The following is a 20,477-nucleotide window of genomic DNA, read 5'->3' on the forward strand; positions in this document are numbered from 1 at the left end:
ACAACGACTACGGAAATGGGCAAAACAATCTCAAAGAGACACAAAAACAACTACAAACAGCTGCAAAGAGAAACAACAACACTCCAAGGAGACTCACAGCTATGAAAAGGGGCAAAACAACCTCAAAGAGACACAAATGACTACAAAGAGACACAAAACAACCTCAAAGAGACACAAAGTAACTACAAATAGACAGAACAACCTCAAAGAGAAACAAAGTAACTACAAAGAGACACAAAACAACCTCATAGAGACACAAAGTAACTACAAAGAGACACAAAACAACCTCAAAGAGACACAAAGTAACTACAAAGAGACACAAAACAACCTCAAAGAGACACAAAGTAACTACAAAGAGACACAGAGCAACTATAAAAGTGTTGCTGCTCTGTAGGAGAGGTTGTGGTTGAGGTTGTGGTAGGAGTGGTTTTGTCTGTGACCAAAGGATCAATTTGCTCATAATTCACTGAGTGTCTCTGTGACCTATAAAACCATGTCCTAACTTGCTTCAAACTACAGTTTGTCAGATTATTCCAGACGGGCATACTTAGTTCACACATGTGTGTCCTCATCATGTGTTGAAGATGAAGAGAGCAGGATCAGCTTGAGCAAGCGGCAAAAGAAGGTGTGTTGCGTCAGCGCTGTGTCTGTCGCTGGCGGCTGGTTAAAACGCCGTCATCGGCGGGAGGACTCTCAGCTGCAGTGCATGTGGTTAAACTCAAGATGTATTTGAGCAGATAGTCTATTTCTGTTTCACACAGCGGGGCGTGTTGTCTTTTATCAAAGCAAAAAATAGAAATGATGTCTGAAGAATTCCTTGCTGTGTGTTGAAGATAAATAAACACGTGTATTGTTTGGGAGACGATGAAAGGCCGAAGCACATGAATGCATTCGCTAGTTAGTCATATTCTGAAACTCCCGCTCCCTCGGTGTAACGTCTTTACAGATAAGAAGATTCCCAGAATACTGATCTTGTAAAATACAGTTTCTATCTGTATGTTTCTATTAAACAGTGTGTGCTGCTGTTATTACCACGACTAAAAGCTTCATCACTGGCTGAACCTGCTGCAACATGCAATGAAGTGCACAGTCCTGGAAACTATTGATTACTTCCTGTGTGTTTGTGTGCACACGTGATTGTCCAACTTAGTCCAAAAGACGTACAACAGATTTGGAAAAGTGGTCATGAAGATAAAAATACAACTTTCCTGCTAATTATATATAATAAGATTTGATTAAAAAAAACGTTTTTTTAATGTGGGCATTGCCTCAGGAGAACATGAGTCATGTATTTATTTTTGTGTGACATTCCCGGTGTTGCACAAATCAGAAATTTAAGAAAGATGACAAGAAAAAAAAATGAAAGGTCTTCATTTGGCAGTAATTTATACATAAAAAAGAAAAATCATAAGCAGCTAATTTTGGTTTTATGGCTTTCATCAGATCAGAGGACAATTTATAAAAAAGAAATTGAGATCAGTGTGACTGCAGAGATCAAGATTGTATTTGTCGCTGCACGATCGCGTGCGTGTGTGCGTGCGTGCGTGCGTGCGTGCGTGTGTGTGTGCGTGTGTGTGTGTGTGTGTGTGCGTGCGTGTGTAGTTGAGGAGACAACAGTGCCTGATGCCCTTCAGTTGGTTTTCCTCCTTCCTCAGAGTATCTCAGGTGAGTCCCGCCTCCCTCCACGCAGCTGATTGGGCCACGAGACTCATCCTCTGCTCTCATTGGCTCGCTTCGCTGCAGGGTCCATACTTGAGCTCAGGTAAAACCTACCTGTGGCCCAGAAGAGAGGGCTGTGGAGTAACTGCGTAGCTTTCAGCTGAATTAAAGGCGCATTTACCCGCAATAAATCTCTATGTGTTTATGACCAAAATTCACAAGAAGATAAGAAACCGGTCTGATGGCAGCGAGGGTAGGACTGGCCATGAATCCGCCGCACACGACAGACGAGAGGGCGGTGTTCACGCAGCTGAAGCCCGTGAGGATGCCCGCAGCGTTCGGCGCCGAGGAGGCGTCCGTGTTTGAGGACGTCAAACCTGGGGTGAGCGTCACCGCCGACCCGCTGAGGAGGGTCTTTTATAGGCTGTTTCCATCACTTCACCTCCGCTGTCATGTTAGGACAGGCGGTGCTGCTGCAGCTGCTGCTTCGGTCACAATAAAAGGTCCTTTTGATGATACACGAAGCTTCCAATGAGCAGTTAATAAAGGACCAGCTCACCTGTATCAGGTAGGCGGGTTAAAGTCCTCCGCAGACACCTGAGAACGCAGGTAAAGTTCACCTGGAAGCTGTAGAGCAGCTCGTGGCAGCTCTGCCATACAAAGCATTCAAATCAAACTTTATTTGTATTCCTCTGATGCAAGTTACATGTATTCTAGTCGTATAAAGATGCTATTATTCAGTTGTTAAGACTTACATGAAATCAATAATTCCAAATATTCTGTGTAATCAGGCCGACAGTTGCAGACAACATCTTCATGGGAAACAGGCTGATTGTTGTTTGTGTTACACCTGCTTTACATTAGTGTGGTTATTACAATGCTGGTTCTTCTTATTGTGGTTACTACACGCTAAGCTTGTTTACAGAGGTGTTTATTACGTGTATCTATACAGCACATGTCAGCAACACGGATGTTTACATGAAACAGCAGAAGCATCGAGACAAAGTGCTAAAGAAACGCATCATGAAAGGACATTTACTTCCAGTTAAAATCACTAAAGAGCCAAGAAAATAGAACATCAAAACGAGTTCAAATAGAATATCAGTGTGAAATGCAAGAATATAAGTGACAGCACAGAGAGAAATTAATCATGATTTGTTTGATAAAAGGCGGCAGCAAACAGAGAAGTCATTCAAAAGTGGACACATGCTGTTTCCTGCTGGCTTCCTCAAGTGATGGTGACGTCCTGCCTGCAGAAGCTGCGTGGTCATCGGATGTGATCACATGATGCAGAAGCAGGTTGACTTTTAGACAATTCTGCAAAATGGCCTCTTCTCCATCCACCATCGCATTCCTCCGTAGATCTGCAGAGGACACTCGGAGAACGCTCTGAAGCCAGATATGTGGCTGATCACAGCAGAGCCGTGACGGCTGTTCACAGTTCAATGGATGTCAACAGTTCAATGGATGTTCACAGATCAATGGATGTTAACAGTTCAATGGATGTTCACAGTTTGATGGATGTTAACAGTTCAATGGATGTTAACAGTTAAATGGATGTTAACAGTTAGATGGATGTTAACAGTTCAATGGATGTTAACAGTTAGATGGATGTTAACAGTTTGATGGATGTTAACAGTTCAATGGATGTTAACAGTTCAATGGATGTTAACAGTTAAATGGATGTTAACAGTTAAATGGATGTTCACAGTTCAATGGATGTTAACAGTTAAATGGATGTTAACAGTTAAATGGATGTTAACAGTTAAATGGATGTTAACAGTTCAATGGATGTTCACAGTTCAATGGATGTTAACAGTTCAATGGATGTTAACAGTTAAATGGATGTTAACAGTTCAATGGATGTTCACAGTTCAATGGATGTTAACAGTTAAATGGATGTTAACAGTTAGATGGCTGTTAACAGTTCAATGGATGTTCACAGTTCAATGGATGTTAACAGTTAAATGGATGTTAACAGTTAAATGGATGTTAACAGTTAAATGGATGTTAACAGTTAAATGGATGTTAACAGTTAAATGGATGTTAACAGTTAGATGGATGTTAACAGTTAAATGGATGTTAACAGTTAGATGGATGTTAACAGTTAAATGGATGTTAACAGTTAGATGGATGTTAACAGTTAAATGGTTGTTAACAGTTAAATGGATGTTAACAGTTAGATGGATGTTAACAGTTAAATGGCTGTTAACAGTTAAATGGCTGTTAACAGTTAAATGGCTGTGGATGTTTGCGTGCTCACAACAGACAGAAACCAGAAGCCTCGGTACGCGCTGGTGTTTGGTAAACAGACCCTGAGACCCGAGGCTCGCGCCGCTCTGCTCCTCACACAGGACCACCAACAGTTTGAGAGCTTGAAGATGTTTGCGTTGGTCACTCTTGGTGCTTTTCTCAGTGCTGATACATGTGGATGTGATGCAGTCTGTTTCATGTGATCCAAAGAAGCTTCGTGTGTTGCCGGGCTCATGCTGTAGATTGTTGTGAGTACAAACTTAGAATCATAGGCTGTAGATAAGAAGTGGACGTACTTATCGTGACGTCACCCATTGGTTCTTGGACTGATGTTTTGAAGCCTCTAGTTCGGCGATTTGGCCGTCGCCATCTTGTTTTTTTCGGAACCAATGAACAGGAAGTGACCATATCAGGACTGAGGAGGAGACGTAGAGACGGCGTATACGTCTCTGGTAGAGACCTGTCAATCAGTGTGTAGCCCCGCCCTAAAGCATCCCCTGCTTTATGGTCTGTGTGACTCTAAATGGACCATAATGTACTAAATGAACATCATGCTGTATTGAAGAAGACTTGAAACTAGAGATTGAGACATAAACTCATGTTTACAATGTTTACTGAGGGAATAAATCAAGAGAGAAGTAGAGTAATTTTCTATAGACTTCTATACAACCAGAGGAGTCGCCCCCTGGTGGACACTAGAGAGAATGCAGCTTTAACACATGAAGCTTTGGTTTCAATCATCAGATCTGGAGGTTCCTGCCTGGTTAGAATGAAACGGTCTCATGCTGGGGCTGTTTTGAACCGACTTTAATGGCATTGTCAACTGGACAGCTGTGATCATTACAATCTAACCAACATGTCCTTTGCAGCAGTCGACCCTCACTGCATTGCAGTGTTACTCAGTCATGACATTTTACTTCGACAGGAGTATTTGTAATTTGTCTTTCTTCTTTCTATGCCGACAAGTGTTGCAGATTCTCTCAGCACAATGAATTCTTTTCTCCAGGTTTTATTCTCTTGTGTCTCTTGTGTGATGTTAAAAACACAGTGTAGCTTCTCCGCCTACCTGGCTGCAGATGGATGTCGCCCGAAATGACATGTCATAAACACAGAAGTATTTTATTGCTAAAACGAACTGGATTGTGGGATTCCATGAATCACGATGTCACGCAGCTGACAACCTGAACACAGCGTTTAAGCCGTCAATCATTCACTCCAGCGTCGTGAGATGAAACGGAGTCTTGTTTGCGTGACAGTCCTCTGGCAGTGACATGGACACATTTTAACATGGAAACATCACGTGATGCTGCGTCTCTGCAACAACACCGTTTGTGTCGCTTGTGTTGTGCTCGAGACAGAAAGAAGGCCGACATTCAGCCGCGTTCTCTCTCGTGGCTCGTTGCTGCAAACATGGCGCGCTTCATGTTATGCAAAGCATGACTTTGACAGGAACAAAGGAGTCGGCTTAAGTGAAGTAGTGCCCCCCCCCAGGCAAATGAAAGCCAGCCGCAGCTGGAGAGGGTTCACCTTACGTGCTCTTGATTCACCGTGAATGTGCAGGAAGACGCTTTCTCAAACGCATTCCTCGCAGATACTCAGGTACACGTCATCCTCTCTCTTCCTCCGACTATAACTTAGTGTCAAACACAGGGTTTCCCATTTGAGCCGAGCACGACGGAGTTCTGAGTAAACGCTGTCTCTTGTTGTGTCATTGGTGTTTTGAAGAGCGCTTCACGGAGCCGGTGTCGTGACAGCAGTATGTTGCCCGACCTGTCTGAGCAGAGCCCGCATCTCCACAGGCCGCCTCCGGGCTGAGAGTCAGGATGATAAAAGGCTCACGAGAACAGTCCCAGCAGCAGTGAGAGGCTGCTGAGGCTCGTCTAACATGCAGGTCTTTGGTTCCCCCGAGCGTAGAGGTCTTCACCCCTTTGATCCGTGTTTGTGTGTCTCAAGGTTTCCTTTTCCTGCCGAGTAAGCGGTCAGTAAATGAACTCGCTGATCTTTTTTGTGACGTCTGTGTCCGTGAAGTCTTCCCACACTTGTTTATCAATGACGTTCATGAGGAGCGGATACTCAAAAGGAGTGAAATTACATTTGGTGCACTTGAGCTTTTCCTTCAAAGTGTTTTTCTTGTCTTGTGTCGATCAGCTGTGAGCTCAGCATCTCGTGCTGGTCTCCACCAGCTGCTCCATGTTCCCGTTTGTTGACCCAAACCTCGACAGGAAGGGTTGCACTTGGCACCTATTGTTTTGCCATCAGGAGGAAACACTTTGTATCAAATACAAACAAATTTATTTCACATTTCAATATTTGTTGCATTCGTAATATTTCATATTTTGCTGTCACTCTTGCATAACTTGTGTTTCTTGAGGTATTCGGATATTTTTGAGCCCAGTCGATCTCAGAAACCGTGCAGTGCCTCTGTGTTTGTTGTGTACAGTATGTTAACGTAACGGTGTCATTTAAAGCACACGAATGAACGAGTGATTATTGAAAGAGGTCAACGTCCAGGTCCAGTGTTGATGTTTAGTCTGAGATGCTTCTGCAGTCACCAGACATCACCTGGATTTACTGATAACATTTTTCATCAGCTGCCATTCCATGAAGAGACATGTACTTTAGTCTATAAAGTATCAGAAGACAGTAGTACAGTAGTACAGTAGTACAGTAGTACAGTAGTACACTACCCATCACAGGTTCCGAGACCCCAGTGAGAAAATGCATCTTCGGTCCAAAGCTTGAGATGTTCCCGTTACCTACGTACAATCAAATCAGTGGCATTTCTTTCCTTCAGAAATGACTTTAAATGTGTGCGTCATACTCACAAAAACAAAAGAAACTTCTTGTACGAGCACTAACTTTCTGTCAGCCACAGGCTGAAGTTTGTCGGCTCGTCACAACATTTGTCTGGAGTATTTTGAAAGTTCTTTTTCTTCCAAGCGCTCCACGTTTTCTTCTGGACTCAACCTGTTCATGACCCGCAGCAGTAATGGCAGAATGAGTAACTGATATGAAACCTATTTCCAGATTCTTTTGTCGTGAAATCACCAAAAGCTTTTCCTGTTCGACCGAGCGCAGACGGGACGAGTTACAGAGTAACTTTGTCAGGAGTGTGTAGGCCGTCACGCATAATGATTCCTGCAGATCAATACTCTGATATGGTTCAGATGGTTTCCAGTGTGTTCTTTCAACGGATTGTACAGGGACCTCCTTTTGTTTGACTTCATGCCACGGACCAGACTGACATGTTCTCCTGTCACGTCAGCCTTCCATCAGTGAATCCTCTTCACCTCTTTTTTCAGGCCCTTGTTGCCGACGGATATATTTCAGGCTGCTGAGGGCTGAGATAGTTTTGGTTTGACTGATGATTTGACTTTCCAGAGCAACACACGCAGCTGCTTTGCATCTGAGCAAGCGTCTGCTGACAACGAGTCTACGCTCGCAGCACTCACCGACTCTTCATTGGAGCCAACGTGATTCATTTCTTTGGTTCCTTCTCGGGGACTAGACATTTGGGACGATGGACCTAATTTAGAATTAGTGTCTCTCCTTCTGGTGGTACCTGTGATTTGGTATCGTTAAACACAACATAAAGAGTTCCCTCATATCCTCCCACACATGAACCTGGCTATTAAATAGCTCATCAAATCTCAGATCCATGCAAACTGGCAAAAATGGCTTTTTTGCACATGGAATAGTTTTTTTCTGAGAGGTTTTATTCATCTGTGGTGAACGTGCATCTTATTGGAAAGGAGTGTCATTGCTGGCTGATGAACATGTTTTTCATGTCGTCCTGTTGCATCTGCAGACCCATAAACCAGCCTGATCCTCCTGCAGCGTGCCGGTTCACGAGCAGAGCAATCAGAAAGCCACTAGAGTTGTTGAGTCTAATGATGTCATCGTACCCATCATGCCCGGTCGTGTCTCTGTCCCAGACAACGCACGCCGCCCGCAGACAGTCCGACTCTCCTGTTTCCTGTTTCCTGTGGTCTGCAAACTCATCTATTGTGAGCTGCAAAATCTCTTTAACGACTGCCACTGTTGAATAAAAAACACACGGCGAAGTCACTTTGTGACGAGCGAAGAAGTCTTCCAGCATCTCTAATCATGTAGCTACGTTGAGGATGGAGGGATGTTCGCCTCGTCCCAACACAATGCCACAGCGATAATTCATGTCAAATGAAAACACCAGTACAGGAGCTCCCCCTCTTCCTGCAAGCTACATTGGAGGAGTCTGTTTTGTGGGACGATAAAAGAACAAAGAGTGACAAGAAATAAGAGACAGAAATAATACGAGGCGAGAGAAGTTATAGTCTGGACCAACTGTTAACCTGAACAGAAGGATGCTGCAGTTCAGCTCCAAAGAACTCTAAATGATTTGTGTTTGATGATTAACGGCGAAGAAGAGAACTGTGGATTCCGTCCAGTTGCCTCTCGTCTTTACTCGTCCCGTCCTGTGAAGCCGATGCCTCCGTGTCTCTCCCTCTATCAGCGGCCATAAACCGTCACCACGGTCTCAACGGTCTCAACGGTTTTGTTTTCGTGATTTCTGCTCTGTTGATTGGCAGCGAGCAGACCGGGGGGGGGGGGGGACACTATCAGCTCTGTCTTTTCTTTTATGGAGATCCAAAGGCGAACGGCCGCCATTTTCCCTGCATTCCCAAGAGCCATAAAGGCAAACTGGTGTGCAGACGCAGCCATTTGTTCAGCAGTTATCAGGGGGAGGGGTCTGATCAAGATGGCCGACCTGGTGGCTCGGAGGCTGTTGAGGAAGAGGAGCGCGGTCAGAGTGTTGACGGACAAAAATTGACACTTGTTGCTGGACTTTCGTAGAAAAATGCAGGAAAAATGAGAATGAACCTTTTGTAAAATATCATAGGAACAAGAAGACGTTCAGTGTGGTGGCGCTTCGACTCTCTGCGAGCTGATTTTCATGCTGTTGGTGCACCAGATGGAAACCAGTAACTATGAGGATTATGAGATGGAAACACAATTTAGAAACGTTAACCACTGATGTGATGAACATGGATAGCAGTTTTCTGTGCAGTAAATGAGACGAATGTTCTGTCAGATTGGCTGGAAGTGTGGAAACTCCCACTCCATCCCATAAACCTGAACACAACTGATAAGAGACTGTTATCAGGCAGAAGGACTCACAGCGGAGCAGTTGTCCATGTTCTCCAATTATTAACCAGGTCTCAGCCCCAAGATATTGTACTTCTTTACCACGTAAAATCATACAAAGACATTGTGAATCGTAGTTCATCGACGAGTTTCCTTTGAGGTTGCCGGGCCTCTTGTGTAATGCGTCTGCGATCGTTAACGTAACTTACGAGGCTCTTTCTAGAATGCTTGTAGGACAAACACAAAATAAACACACACACCTTCTTATTGAAAAGGCAGGCTTTCCCTTTAGCGCTCAGAAATGAATAATAATAATAATGATGATGAAGTTCATGGGATTGAAAGAGTAGAGTCATCGTGTTCGTTATTGCCCTGACCAGAGGAGGTACTTAAGGGATCATTGTACGAGATCTTTCTTGATCTCGAGGTTTGCTGTGCATGTGTGCAAAGTCAGTGGCGCAGTTCATCAAATTTAGGAGAATTATTTATGCATTTCTCTGATTATGCTCGTGTATCTTATAGACATGCATGACCACCCTTCAACTTCAGCATATCTTCAGACTGCATGCAGACTCGTGGGTTTCTTGCAAAACCGGCTCGCTGTTAAAGAAACTGCAGCCCGACATCGTCTCTGCTTCTGCAGCGAGGAGACGAGGCTGAAATCGGTGAAATGTCACCAGCGACAAAACGTGCAAGTGAATAGGAGAACAGAGGCTGACAGCAAGAGGGATCGACAGCAGGGGAAGCGACCAAGGACACCCGAGGGAGGAGGGAGGAGGGAGGAGGGAGGAGGGAGGAGGGAGGAGGGAGGAGGGAAGGAGGGAAGGAAACAAGAGACTGTTTTTGTTTCTCATCAAGTCAATCAGTGTCCATGAACATGAAACCAACCCGGCTCAGCAATTACCCTCCAACATTTGTGTGTTAAAATATATCAGCAGGTTATTGATGCAGGGATCGTGTGTGTGTGTGTGTGTGTGTGTGTGTGTGTGTGTGTGTGTGTGTGTGTGTGTGTGTGTGTGTGTGTGTGTGTGTGTGTGTGTGTGTGTGTGTGTGTGTGTGTGTGTGTGTGTGTGTGTGTGAAATGGGCCTTTTCTCTGCTGCTTTGTGCTCCCGTTGAGCTGCTGGACTCGACCTCCAGCCCGTCAGCACCTCGTTGGTCCGGTTCAGCAGGACTCCGCTGTGCCCTCTGGGTTCTGGTTTCTTTAGCTCCCACTGATCCGGATAAACTGCACAAAGTACAGTTTGTTTGAGTTGCATATGTTGAATGATTATCAGCATTGTTCCTGTCTGCTATCTGTATAATCGACGTTGTGTAAAATGTTCTCTGTGTTTTCTATGAGTTGTGTGCAGTTCCTGGTCAGCAGTTACTTGAGTCCTCTCTGATCTCCCCGTCAGATAATCCGCCTGCATCAGCATCGGTTTCATAATCAGCCGCTCACTTTCTTTCCTCACCTTGTTCGCCCTCACTTCCTTCTCATTCTCTTTTTTTGGTTTGGCTCTTTCCTTCCTCTCCTCATCCTCTCTTCATCCTCTCCTCGTCCTCTCCTCATCCTCTCCTCATCCTCTCCTCATCCTCTCCTCATCCTCTCTTCATCCTCTCCTCATCCTCTCCTCATCCTCTCCTCATCCTCTCCTCATCCTCTCTCATCCTCTCCTCATCCTCTCCTCGTCCTCTCTTCATCCTCTCCTCATCCTCTCCTCATCCTCTCTTCATCCTCTCCTCATCCTCTCCTCATCCTCTCCTCATCCTCTCCTCATCCTCTCTCATCCTCTCTTCATCCTCTCCTCATCCTCTCTTCATCCTCTCCTCATCCTCTCCTCATCCTCTCCTCGTCCTCTCCTCATCCTCTCCTCATCCTCTCCTCATCCTCTCCTCATCCTCTCTTCATCCTCTCCTCATCCTCTCTTCATCCTCTCCTCATCCTCTCTTCATCCTCTCCTCATCCTCTCCTCATCCTCTCCTCATCCTCTCCTCATCCTCTCTCATCCTCTCCTCATCCTCTCTTCATCCTCTCCTCATCCTCTCTCATCCTCTCCTCATCCTCTCCTCATCCTCTCCTCATCCTCTCCTCATCCTCTCCTCATCCTCTCTTCATCCTCTCCTCATCCTCTCTCATCCTCTCCTCATCCTCTCCTCATCCTCTCCTCATCCTCTCCTCATCCTCTCTCATCCTCTCCTCATCCTCTCCTCATCCTCTCTCATCCTCTCCTCATCCTCTCTTCATCCTCTCCTCATCCTCTCCTCATCCTCTCCTCATCCTCTCCTCATCCTCTCCTCATCCTCTCCTCATCCTCTCTCATCCTCTCCTCATCCTCTCCTCATCCTCTCCTCATCCTCTCCTCATCCTCTCCTCATCCTCTCTTCATCCTCTTCATCCTCTCTTCAGCGCTGTGTGTCTTCGTCACTGTGACCATCAGAATCTTTTTGTCTGCCGGGTCTATTTTTACCCGACGATCTTTCACTTTCCTTCAGCCTTTGTTTGGTTCGCTGCTTTTTTTCTTTCTTTTTTTCGTCTTCACGGTTGAAACCGCTTCCATCGGCCACGCCCGCAGAGGGAACTCTCCGTCTGCGTGTCTGTGTGGAGCAGAGTGTGTGTGTGTGTGTGTGTGTGTGTGGTCTCTGCTTCACAGACTCTGAATGACACACACACACACACACACACACACACCAGTTCATCAGGATTAAGATCAGATCTTCTCAAAGGAAGAGGAAAATACCTGCTATTTATTTTCTTACACGCTCCTCCACCTGTCTGGTCTTGTTGAGCTCTTCTCTGTATTTCCACACAGTTGTCACCCGTCACACAAGTAGATCTGGTCAGATTTGATTGACAGTTGCATCTCCCTGGTAACAGAATCTAACAACAACTGTCTTCAGATGTCAAACCAGTGAGAAGAGCACAAATGGAAACACAAATACAGAACGCTTTTGTGCAGAATCAGCGGTTTGTCAGAAAGCAGTGCGTTCATGTCCGACTCCATCATTTATAATCAAAAGCTGATGAAGAAAATAGATTTCTAAGCTGTATTTACTTCATTCGATGATGAAAATAGTTGGCGGCTATTTCTCCGTTGATGGACTGACCCATTAGTCGACTATTCGTTGCAGCTCTAGTAGAGTGAGATCTCTAAACGTTCTCACAGCTCACCCAGCGATCAGCTGATGAGTGACACACACAAATCAATGGCACCAGTAGCTCTTCTACGTTTACGGATTTGAATTCCAACCAAACCAACAACAGTTCCCTGATGAATGCGTCTCCAAACATGCAGCAGGTGATGACTCGTGAGACATGTTGCAGCCCTGAAGGCTAAAGGAGTAACATCCAGGTGAGCGGAGGTGAAATGCTTCTCTAGCGTTGGCTGATTGTCAGGCAGTGAGATCCACTGGGAGGCATGAAGGAGGAGGAGGAAGGAGGAAGGAGGAGGATGATGGAGGAGGAAGTCCTGCTACCTTCTCTTAAACTTGTCTTTTATCCTTTCTTCATCGTTGTCATTCTATTGTAATTCCTGTGCAGCTTCCTCTCTCTGCAGTGTGTGTCTTTCTATTAACTGGTGGAACGGAGCCACCTCCACCTTATCACCACCTGCAGCCCATTAATCTCACAAAATAATTCCCTCAGTTAAACAAATACGATGTCCACGTTGAACACATACTGTGAGAAACAGCAGCTGCTGCTGTGGATGTTTCCACCGTGTTCACCGAAAGCTTCTCAAGTCAATCGAAACATGTTTTTACCCAAAGTCTCAGGACGTGAACATGAAATGCTCCGGTGGTGTTTCCACACAGGGAGAAATGCAAGAGCCGCACAGTTACGTAGGATGTAGGGCCGGGTGATCAATATCATCATTTATTGTGAAGGAATCATTTCGTGGCTGATACAAAATAACTCGTTTCACACTCCGTCTTAAGGAGTTAACAAGGAAGGGTTGTCGTAAACTGCAGTTTCCTTTAACCTGGTCTCTCCTCTGGTCCTTCCCAGGTTCGATTAGAGTTGGATAAATACCTGCTGCCCCATGTCAACAGTCCTCTCTTGAGTAACCTGATCGATTCTGTCGACAAGAAATACAGACGAGACAGCGCCTCCGTGGTCGACGACTTCTTCTCCGAGGACAAAATGGCTGCTCCTTACAGCCTCAACATCAACTTCATCCTTCCCAGCACCACCCACCTCCGCACGGGCCTCTACCGGCACAACACCAGGACTCTCACGCCGCAGCAGATCAAGACGGAGCCCGGGCTGGAGGTGCCCTGCTCCATCTCCACCTCTTCCGGCACCCAGGCCCTGCCGGACTTCACCTCCGTCTTCAGCGTGCCGCCCGTAGCCAACAACGTGTTCATCAAGCCGGACATGAGCTGCGGCGTGGTGGCGAGTGTCCCTGCAGGATCCCAGCAGCAGCAGCCAAATCTGGACACAGAGCTTCACATCGGCCCCCCGGCCCCCCAGCCGCAGATCTACCACATGCCCATCACCAGCTGCGCTGACCTCACCATGACTCTGTCGCACGCCAGCCCGTCGGCACACGCCTCCACGAGCGGCAGGACCATGCTGAACCTCTGCAACGTTGCATCCAACGGCAACTACATGATGGCGGAGCACCAGCTCCAGCAGCACCACGGTTACTACCAGGCCTCGCCCACCGGCTCATCCCAGCACACGGCGCCCCACAGCCTGCCGCCCTCGCCGCCAAACTCTCAGCCAGGGAGCCCGGACGGTCAGGCGGAGCTGCTCAGGTTAGCGCCGCAACTGATGCCGCAGTACCAGCAGCGCCTGGACGGGATCAAGGTGACGGGGTTGTCTCCACACGCCATGCTGATGACACATGGACAGGGTGTCCTGACGGGTCCCAAATACAACAGGCGAAACAACCCAGAGCTGGAGAAGAGGAGGATCCACTTCTGTGACTACCCAGGTCGGTGTTTTGTTTGCATTTCACTTTAGAATATATCACAGTAAAACCGTTGCCTCACAGCAAGATGGGCCCGGGTTCGATTCCCGGGCTAGACGGGCCTTCTGTGTGGTGATTGCATGTATCACCGTGTCAGCGTTGGGTCTCCGGCTTCCGGAGATGCAGCTTAGGTTAGTTGATTGCCCTTTGGTGTGGATGTGAGCGTGAATGGTTCTCTATGTGTCATCGGCTCCACACCCCCCTGAACAGGAAAGGCAGTTAAACATCGTGGATGGATGGACAGTCAAACACATTTGTCAAAATACAAGAATAATTTAGCATAGAGTTGAATGATAATCATCTCCTGGTCTTCTGCTTTTGTCAAGGATTTGACATTGTCATGAAACTAAACCAGTTGACTGAATTTAAGGTATCTTACTGCCAGTAACAAATGCACTCTCTGCACATGATCACATTCCGTTTGAAGTGAAGACGTTAAACCTCTCGGCAGCAGTACCGTGGTTGTTGCACGCCGCCCAGTTCTTGCCACTGCTTTCAAAGTTCCATCAGTTTGACGTTGCTTGTGAGCGAACTGTCACCGTGCAGCTGATGAGATCACATGAAATGGATGGAAAGGGCGATTCGTGCACTCAAACCCTTGCTGATTGTCAGGTTCTGACGTCTCACTGGGTAACTTGTGTTTGTGCTAAACTGAAATACTTAACTCGCAGTCATTGCCAGGCTTCTTAGTTTCTCTTTGTTTCTTTTCCTGGAGCTGTTCCTTTTCTTTTCCTGTGTTGGGGACGCTACCTATGATAACGTGCAACTTAGGCAACATGCAAATCTGCCCATATTGAATAATCTTTAACACGAGACACTCACAGAATCACAAGCGAGAGCCCTGCACGATTCCCTGGGCTTTATTAACAGTTTGACGCACAAATGAAAACATGTTTCAGCCACTCCGAGTCGGTTCAAATTGCTTTCTACCGATGCACTGTTGTGTAAATAAGCTCCGCCCCCAAAGCAAAAGCACAAATGCAAATCTGTCAGTAAAATATTGCCTCCTTCTTGCATGTCGCAAACAGAATCCAGGTTGCTAGCGTGCTTTATAACACGCTGCAAAAGGTGTATGAGACCAATCACTTGAAGTGGTCCATTTGTGGTTGTGGGTGGGTCGTGCCTGGGTTCGTCCACTGATACAAACCCACTCTAGAAACAGCACCTTTTCTCCTGCGTGGACAAAGTCAACTTTGCGTCCGTTGAGAACATTTGAGCCGTCAGCCAATCTCACGAGCTCTCTTTGTGATTTCTTTTCAGGCTGCTCCAAAGTTTACACAAAGAGCTCTCATCTGAAGGCACACCAGAGGACGCACACAGGTAAGAAAACACTTCTCCACATCGAATGTCTCTCCGCTATCAGCTGTCTGACGGGTCTGTTGCAGCTACGACGTTATCTACTAACAGTTCACTCAGAGACTCTTCGGAGGAACCTTCAGAGGAAGTCATTGGGTTTCCACCGCTGGCACCAGGGTCCAAATTGGAGAAGAAAATGTAAAATCACATTTTAAATTCTGAGAATCTGGAATCTGGTCGAACTCGTTCTGTCTGAACTAATCCAGGGATTCAGTCTCACCACTGGAACCATTGAGCTCACAGCTCACTTGTCTTCAGCTTATTTATTTGTATTTTCCATATTTTGTCACATTGCCAGTTTCGATACACCCGGTAACTAAAACAGAACACAATGAAGAGTAAAACAACATCGAGGCTAAAGAGTCTGTGCCTGCTCATACCTGTTCTCTGAGCTCCCCCATAGAGAGAGAACAAAGAGGGAGGGAGGAGGGGAGGACGGAGGAAAGAGGGGGAAAGGAGAGGGAAGACGTGCTGTTAAAACAAAGGCCAAACCAGTTACTCCTGCTTTTCAGAGGAGGAAGGAGGAGGAAGGTTGGGGGGGGGGGGCAGAATGGGGGAAGGTTTCGATGTGTTTCCCTTCTGTAAGATGAAACCTGTGGACTCCCGGCAGCGTCAGACCTGGATTTTGGAGATTTACTCATGCGATAAAAGCCGCAGTGAGAAAACAGTGAGGGAGAGAAAGACTGTGTGAAGAGAAACAGGTCTCTCTATTGTCATAAATAGATAAGATGGACCTTTATGGATCCCAGTGGGGAAGTTGGGTTTGTTGCAGCAGCATACAAATAAACTGTGGAAGCAAAAGACAAATAGACTGTAAAATATGAGTGAGAATATTAAACAATTAAACAATTAAAAGTTATAATACTAGTATAGAAGACACCCCAGAAGATGGGTCACTCAGGTATATTTCTGTGCTTTTTTTAAGGTGTGGGGGATTGGGGGTCGGGATGTAGAAGGGGGTGCGTGGCCTAAAAATTTTGGGAACCGCTGGTGTGGGGTATACTTTGGTCCGGGGTATACTGTGGTTTGGGGTATACTTTGGTGTGGGGTATACTTTGGTCCGGGGTATACTTTGGTCCGGGGTATACTTTGGTCCGGGGTATACTGTGGTCCGGGGTATACTTTGGTCCAGGGTATACTGTGGTCCGGGGTATACTTTGGTCCGGGGTATACTGTGGTCCGGGGTATACTTTGGTCCGGGGTATACTTTGGTCCGGGGTATACTTTGGTGTGGGGTATACTGTGGTTTGGGGTATACTGTGGTTTGGGGTACACTTTGTTCCGGGGTACACTTTGGTCCGGGGTACACGTTGGTCCGGGGTATACTTTGGTCCGGGGTATACTTTGGTCCGGGGTATACTGTGGTTTGGGGTATACTTTGGTCCGGGATATACTGTGGTCCGGGGTATACTTTGGTGTGGGGTATACTTTGGTCCGGGGTATACTTTGGTCCGGGGTATACTGTGGTCCGGGGTATACTTTGGTCCGGGGTATACTTTGGTTTGGGGTATACTGTGGTGTGGGGTATACTGTGGTCCGGGGTATACTTTGGTCCGGGGTATACTGTGGTCCGGGGTATACTTTGGTCCGGGGTATACTTTGGTCCGGGGTATACTTTGGTCCGGGGTATACTTTGGTCCGGGGTATACTTTGGTCCGGGGTATACTGTGGTCCGGGGTATTCTTTGGTCCGGGGTATACTTTGGTCCGGGGTATACTGTGGTCCGGGGTATACTTTGGTCCGGGGTATACTTTGGTCCGGGGTATACTTTGGTCCGGGGTATACTGTGGTCCGGGGTATACTTTGGTCCGGGGTATACTTTGGTCCGGGGTATACTGTGGTTTGGGGTATACTGTGGTTTGGGGTTTGCAGCGTTGTACATTTGCGATTGTAAACAGCAAAAATAAACTGCCGTCCCTTCTGCTCGTTGCGTGCAGAGAGTCGCTCCACGTTTAGGCGATTGTCGCGTGTAAAGTCCTGTGAATCCGAACAGGCTTCACCTGAGATCTGACTGAAGCAGGCTTGCCTCGTCTTGTTTTCTTTCATTCAGTTGAGGATGACTCATGATCTGAGCATGTGAAGAATCATTGGGCTGACTGTTCTTACCTGCGGGAAATATTCTCCAGCTAAACAACAAACCCTTAACCAGAGTGTTACATACTGTGCCATATACTAACTATTAAAACACCTGTTATATTTATGATGAATCTGCAGATAAAAACCTTTGGAAAGTAGTCCAGTCCTGCATCGACTTGAACTGTTTTGTTGGCTGACTGTAGAAGGTTATCAGTTCTCTGTTTGCCTGCTTGAGTGGTGAAGCCACTATCCAGCAAATATAAGAGATAACGAGCCATAACAACACGAGAGAAGGAAATAAAAAACTAAACAGACAATGTTCACGTTTGAGAAGCTGACACCAGTTCATTTTTGCTTGAAAGAGGAAGTGTGTTGCTGTAGATCCACTAATCGGTTAATCCTTTCCACTCTAGTGCGTCTATGTTTGCATGAAGACTCTTCATCTGAACGGCCAAAAGAAGCATTGTTACAGTATATTCATGTCGTCAGTCTCAGCAGAAGTTGTAATCAACACTCTGTCACTCCGTCATGCAGACAATCTGAAATGTGGCGGAGCATCAGCCCTCATTTATGTCGGCTACAACTCACTGGAAGGGAGGGATTACTTTTCCTTCCCGAGGGCCAGAGTATCAGGAAGTTATTTGTGTGTGTGTGTGTGTGTGTGTGTGTGTGTGTGTGTGTGTTTCAGTAAGTATCACTTTCATTTTCTTCACCAAAGGTAACCTACTTTTGGAAATCATTATAGAGGGAAGTCATCTTTTCACACGATGTCTTTACTAAGACTGACCGCAGGTCCCGAGATTACAAGATGTTTTTCTCCCGTTTGTATAATATTTGTATATATAATATTTGTATATATAGTATTTGTATATATAAACCTTCCTGATGTTCGTTTTGACTTATATTTTACTTTACTACTTTATATAAATGTTATGCTACTTTATGCTTCTACTTCACTCCATTTATTTTCTTTTATATTTGTACTTTTTACAGCGTTGCATTCATTGAAACAGCTTGAATTAAAATGTACTTTTTAGATTCTGATTTTACATCGAAAACATGAGATTATAAAATATAATGCAGTAATAATATCCAGTAATGCAATAAATTCATAATTAAACACTCTGAAAGACGTGTTTCTGCACAATTCATATTTGTTATTTTGCTGATAATACTTTTGTACTTTTATATATACGTGTAATGGAGTATTTGTCGACTGTACTTTGATTTAAATGAAGGATCTGAATACTTCTTCCACCACTGTTGACGTCGTCCAGGCTTTAATGTGCTGTGATGGTATGAGTGGGCGGAGCCTCTGATGTAACGCCGGTGTAACGGTACAGACGAGCCCCCTCCAGCCAGCGGCCATGTTGAGCTTGTTTTGGACAAAATGCACAAAAATAGATATTTGAACACTTCAAACATTTGTGTATGTTCTAGAGGGAATATTTAAACGTCACTTTTGGCCAATTTAAACAGCCCTAAAACCTGAAGGCGGGTCTTCCAGCTCGCCACCGTGTGACTGTCTCGCACGCCAATCAGCTTGTTGCGCTAACTTCAGCACGCGTTGCTAACAGCTAAGCGTTTAGGGGCGGGACTCGGGGGGGGGGGGGGGGGGGGGCAACCTTGACCGTGGACCCAGCAGCCGTTTGAGCTCTGCACGTCGACTTGTGTGATTGTGTTGGTACGCATGTGTGTGTGTGTGTGTGCATGTATGTGTAAAGAGCAGCGTGCTATCAGCCCGATTAGGGAACCCTCCAGCCCTCTTCACAAACAAACACTCACCGAGCTGATAGAGCTCAGAGGTCCACAAAGAGTTTATGGGCGTCCCGGAGAGCCGCAGGCTGTTTGCTCTTTGACTCGCTGAACACGGTCACTCGTTAAACGTGAGCGTCATGCTCCTGCTGTATTGAAGTGAGTCGTCAAGAGGACATGACTGGTTTGACGTAGAAGAAATGTTGGAGAGCCAGTCGGAGTAAGAACATAATATATCGCTGTATACTGTATTGTAAGGCCATATTTTGCTATTTTTAAAATCTGATTTTAGGAAACCTGTCGTAGTATAAAGAAGAAACCACCACAGTATGCAGTCAGAACATTCAGAAAACTACCTTCTGTGTCTTCTGAGTAAAGGAATAAACATTCGTTTATCAGTTTTTAAAAAGTGCTCGCAGGAGTCTTTAGGCTAATGAAGTTGATAAAAACATGTATATATTTTATAACTGTTGATTCAAAATGGGTTCAGTGTTTTTTAGGATGTCATGTCATATCTACCTACACCCCTAATTAATGGTGCCTTGTCCAATCAAATACAAAGGACGAATAGAGGGAACGAGATCTCACTGTTTTAAATGTATTTATGTATAATATCTTCATAAAGACTTCATTTGAATCAGAGGAGAAGCTTCTTATTTTTCATGCAGCAGAGTGACTCAAAGCTGAATCTACACGTCCGAACAAAGGTCACTTCAGGAACAAAAGCCTGATTGTCCCAGTGATGGATGTGCTGTTACACTCATGTGCTCTTAAAGTCTGTTTTGTTGTGTTTGTGTGAGTGTGAGAGAGAGACGGTGTTTGTCCATCATGACATATTCAATAACTCACGAGTGTTTCTGTGTTTGAGGAAGAGAGGGAGAGAGAATAGCTGCTAGTGGGCCACCTGATCAAACAGCTGCCGTCTGTAAAGGCTTTTGAGCGGCTACGTTTTTAATGGACCGACATGTTAAGAGAAGAGGCTGAACAGGTGGCTGAACAGGTGGGAGGAGAGGAACATGCAGAGCTCAAGAAGAAGAAGAAATCACTGCAGTCAGCTGAGACTTCTCCAGAGATAGAGCGTGTTCCATCAACACTTCAGTCATTCTTCTCCTCAGACTGAAGCAGAGTGAGAGCGTGAGTGGACGGCAGCTTGTTGAGGAACATATATACCAACATATATACCAACATATATACCAACATATATACCAACATATATACCAACATATATACCAACATATATACCAACATATATACCAACATATATACCAACATATATACCAACATATATACCAACATATATACCA

General features: G+C 45.6%; 1 protein-coding gene across 1 annotated transcript in view; it reads left to right on the forward strand.

Annotated features, from left to right (window-relative positions):
• Positions 1-1,803: 1,803 nt before the first annotated feature.
• Positions 1,804-20,477, forward strand: part of klf5l (Kruppel like factor 5 like) — a 25,036-nt gene continuing 6,362 nt past the window's right edge. Inside the window, exons 1-3 of the mRNA XM_079283715.1 lie at positions 1,804-2,041; positions 13,020-13,950; positions 15,247-15,306. Of these exons, the coding sequence (XP_079139841.1) occupies positions 1,901-2,041; positions 13,020-13,950; positions 15,247-15,306 (1,132 nt within the window). The 5' untranslated portion in view covers positions 1,804-1,900. The remainder of the gene's footprint in view (positions 2,042-13,019; positions 13,951-15,246; positions 15,307-20,477) is intronic.

This window comes from Melanostigma gelatinosum (genome assembly GCF_949748355.1).
Source record: "Melanostigma gelatinosum genome assembly, chromosome: 14".
Lineage (NCBI taxonomy): Eukaryota > Metazoa > Chordata > Actinopteri > Perciformes > Zoarcidae > Melanostigma > Melanostigma gelatinosum.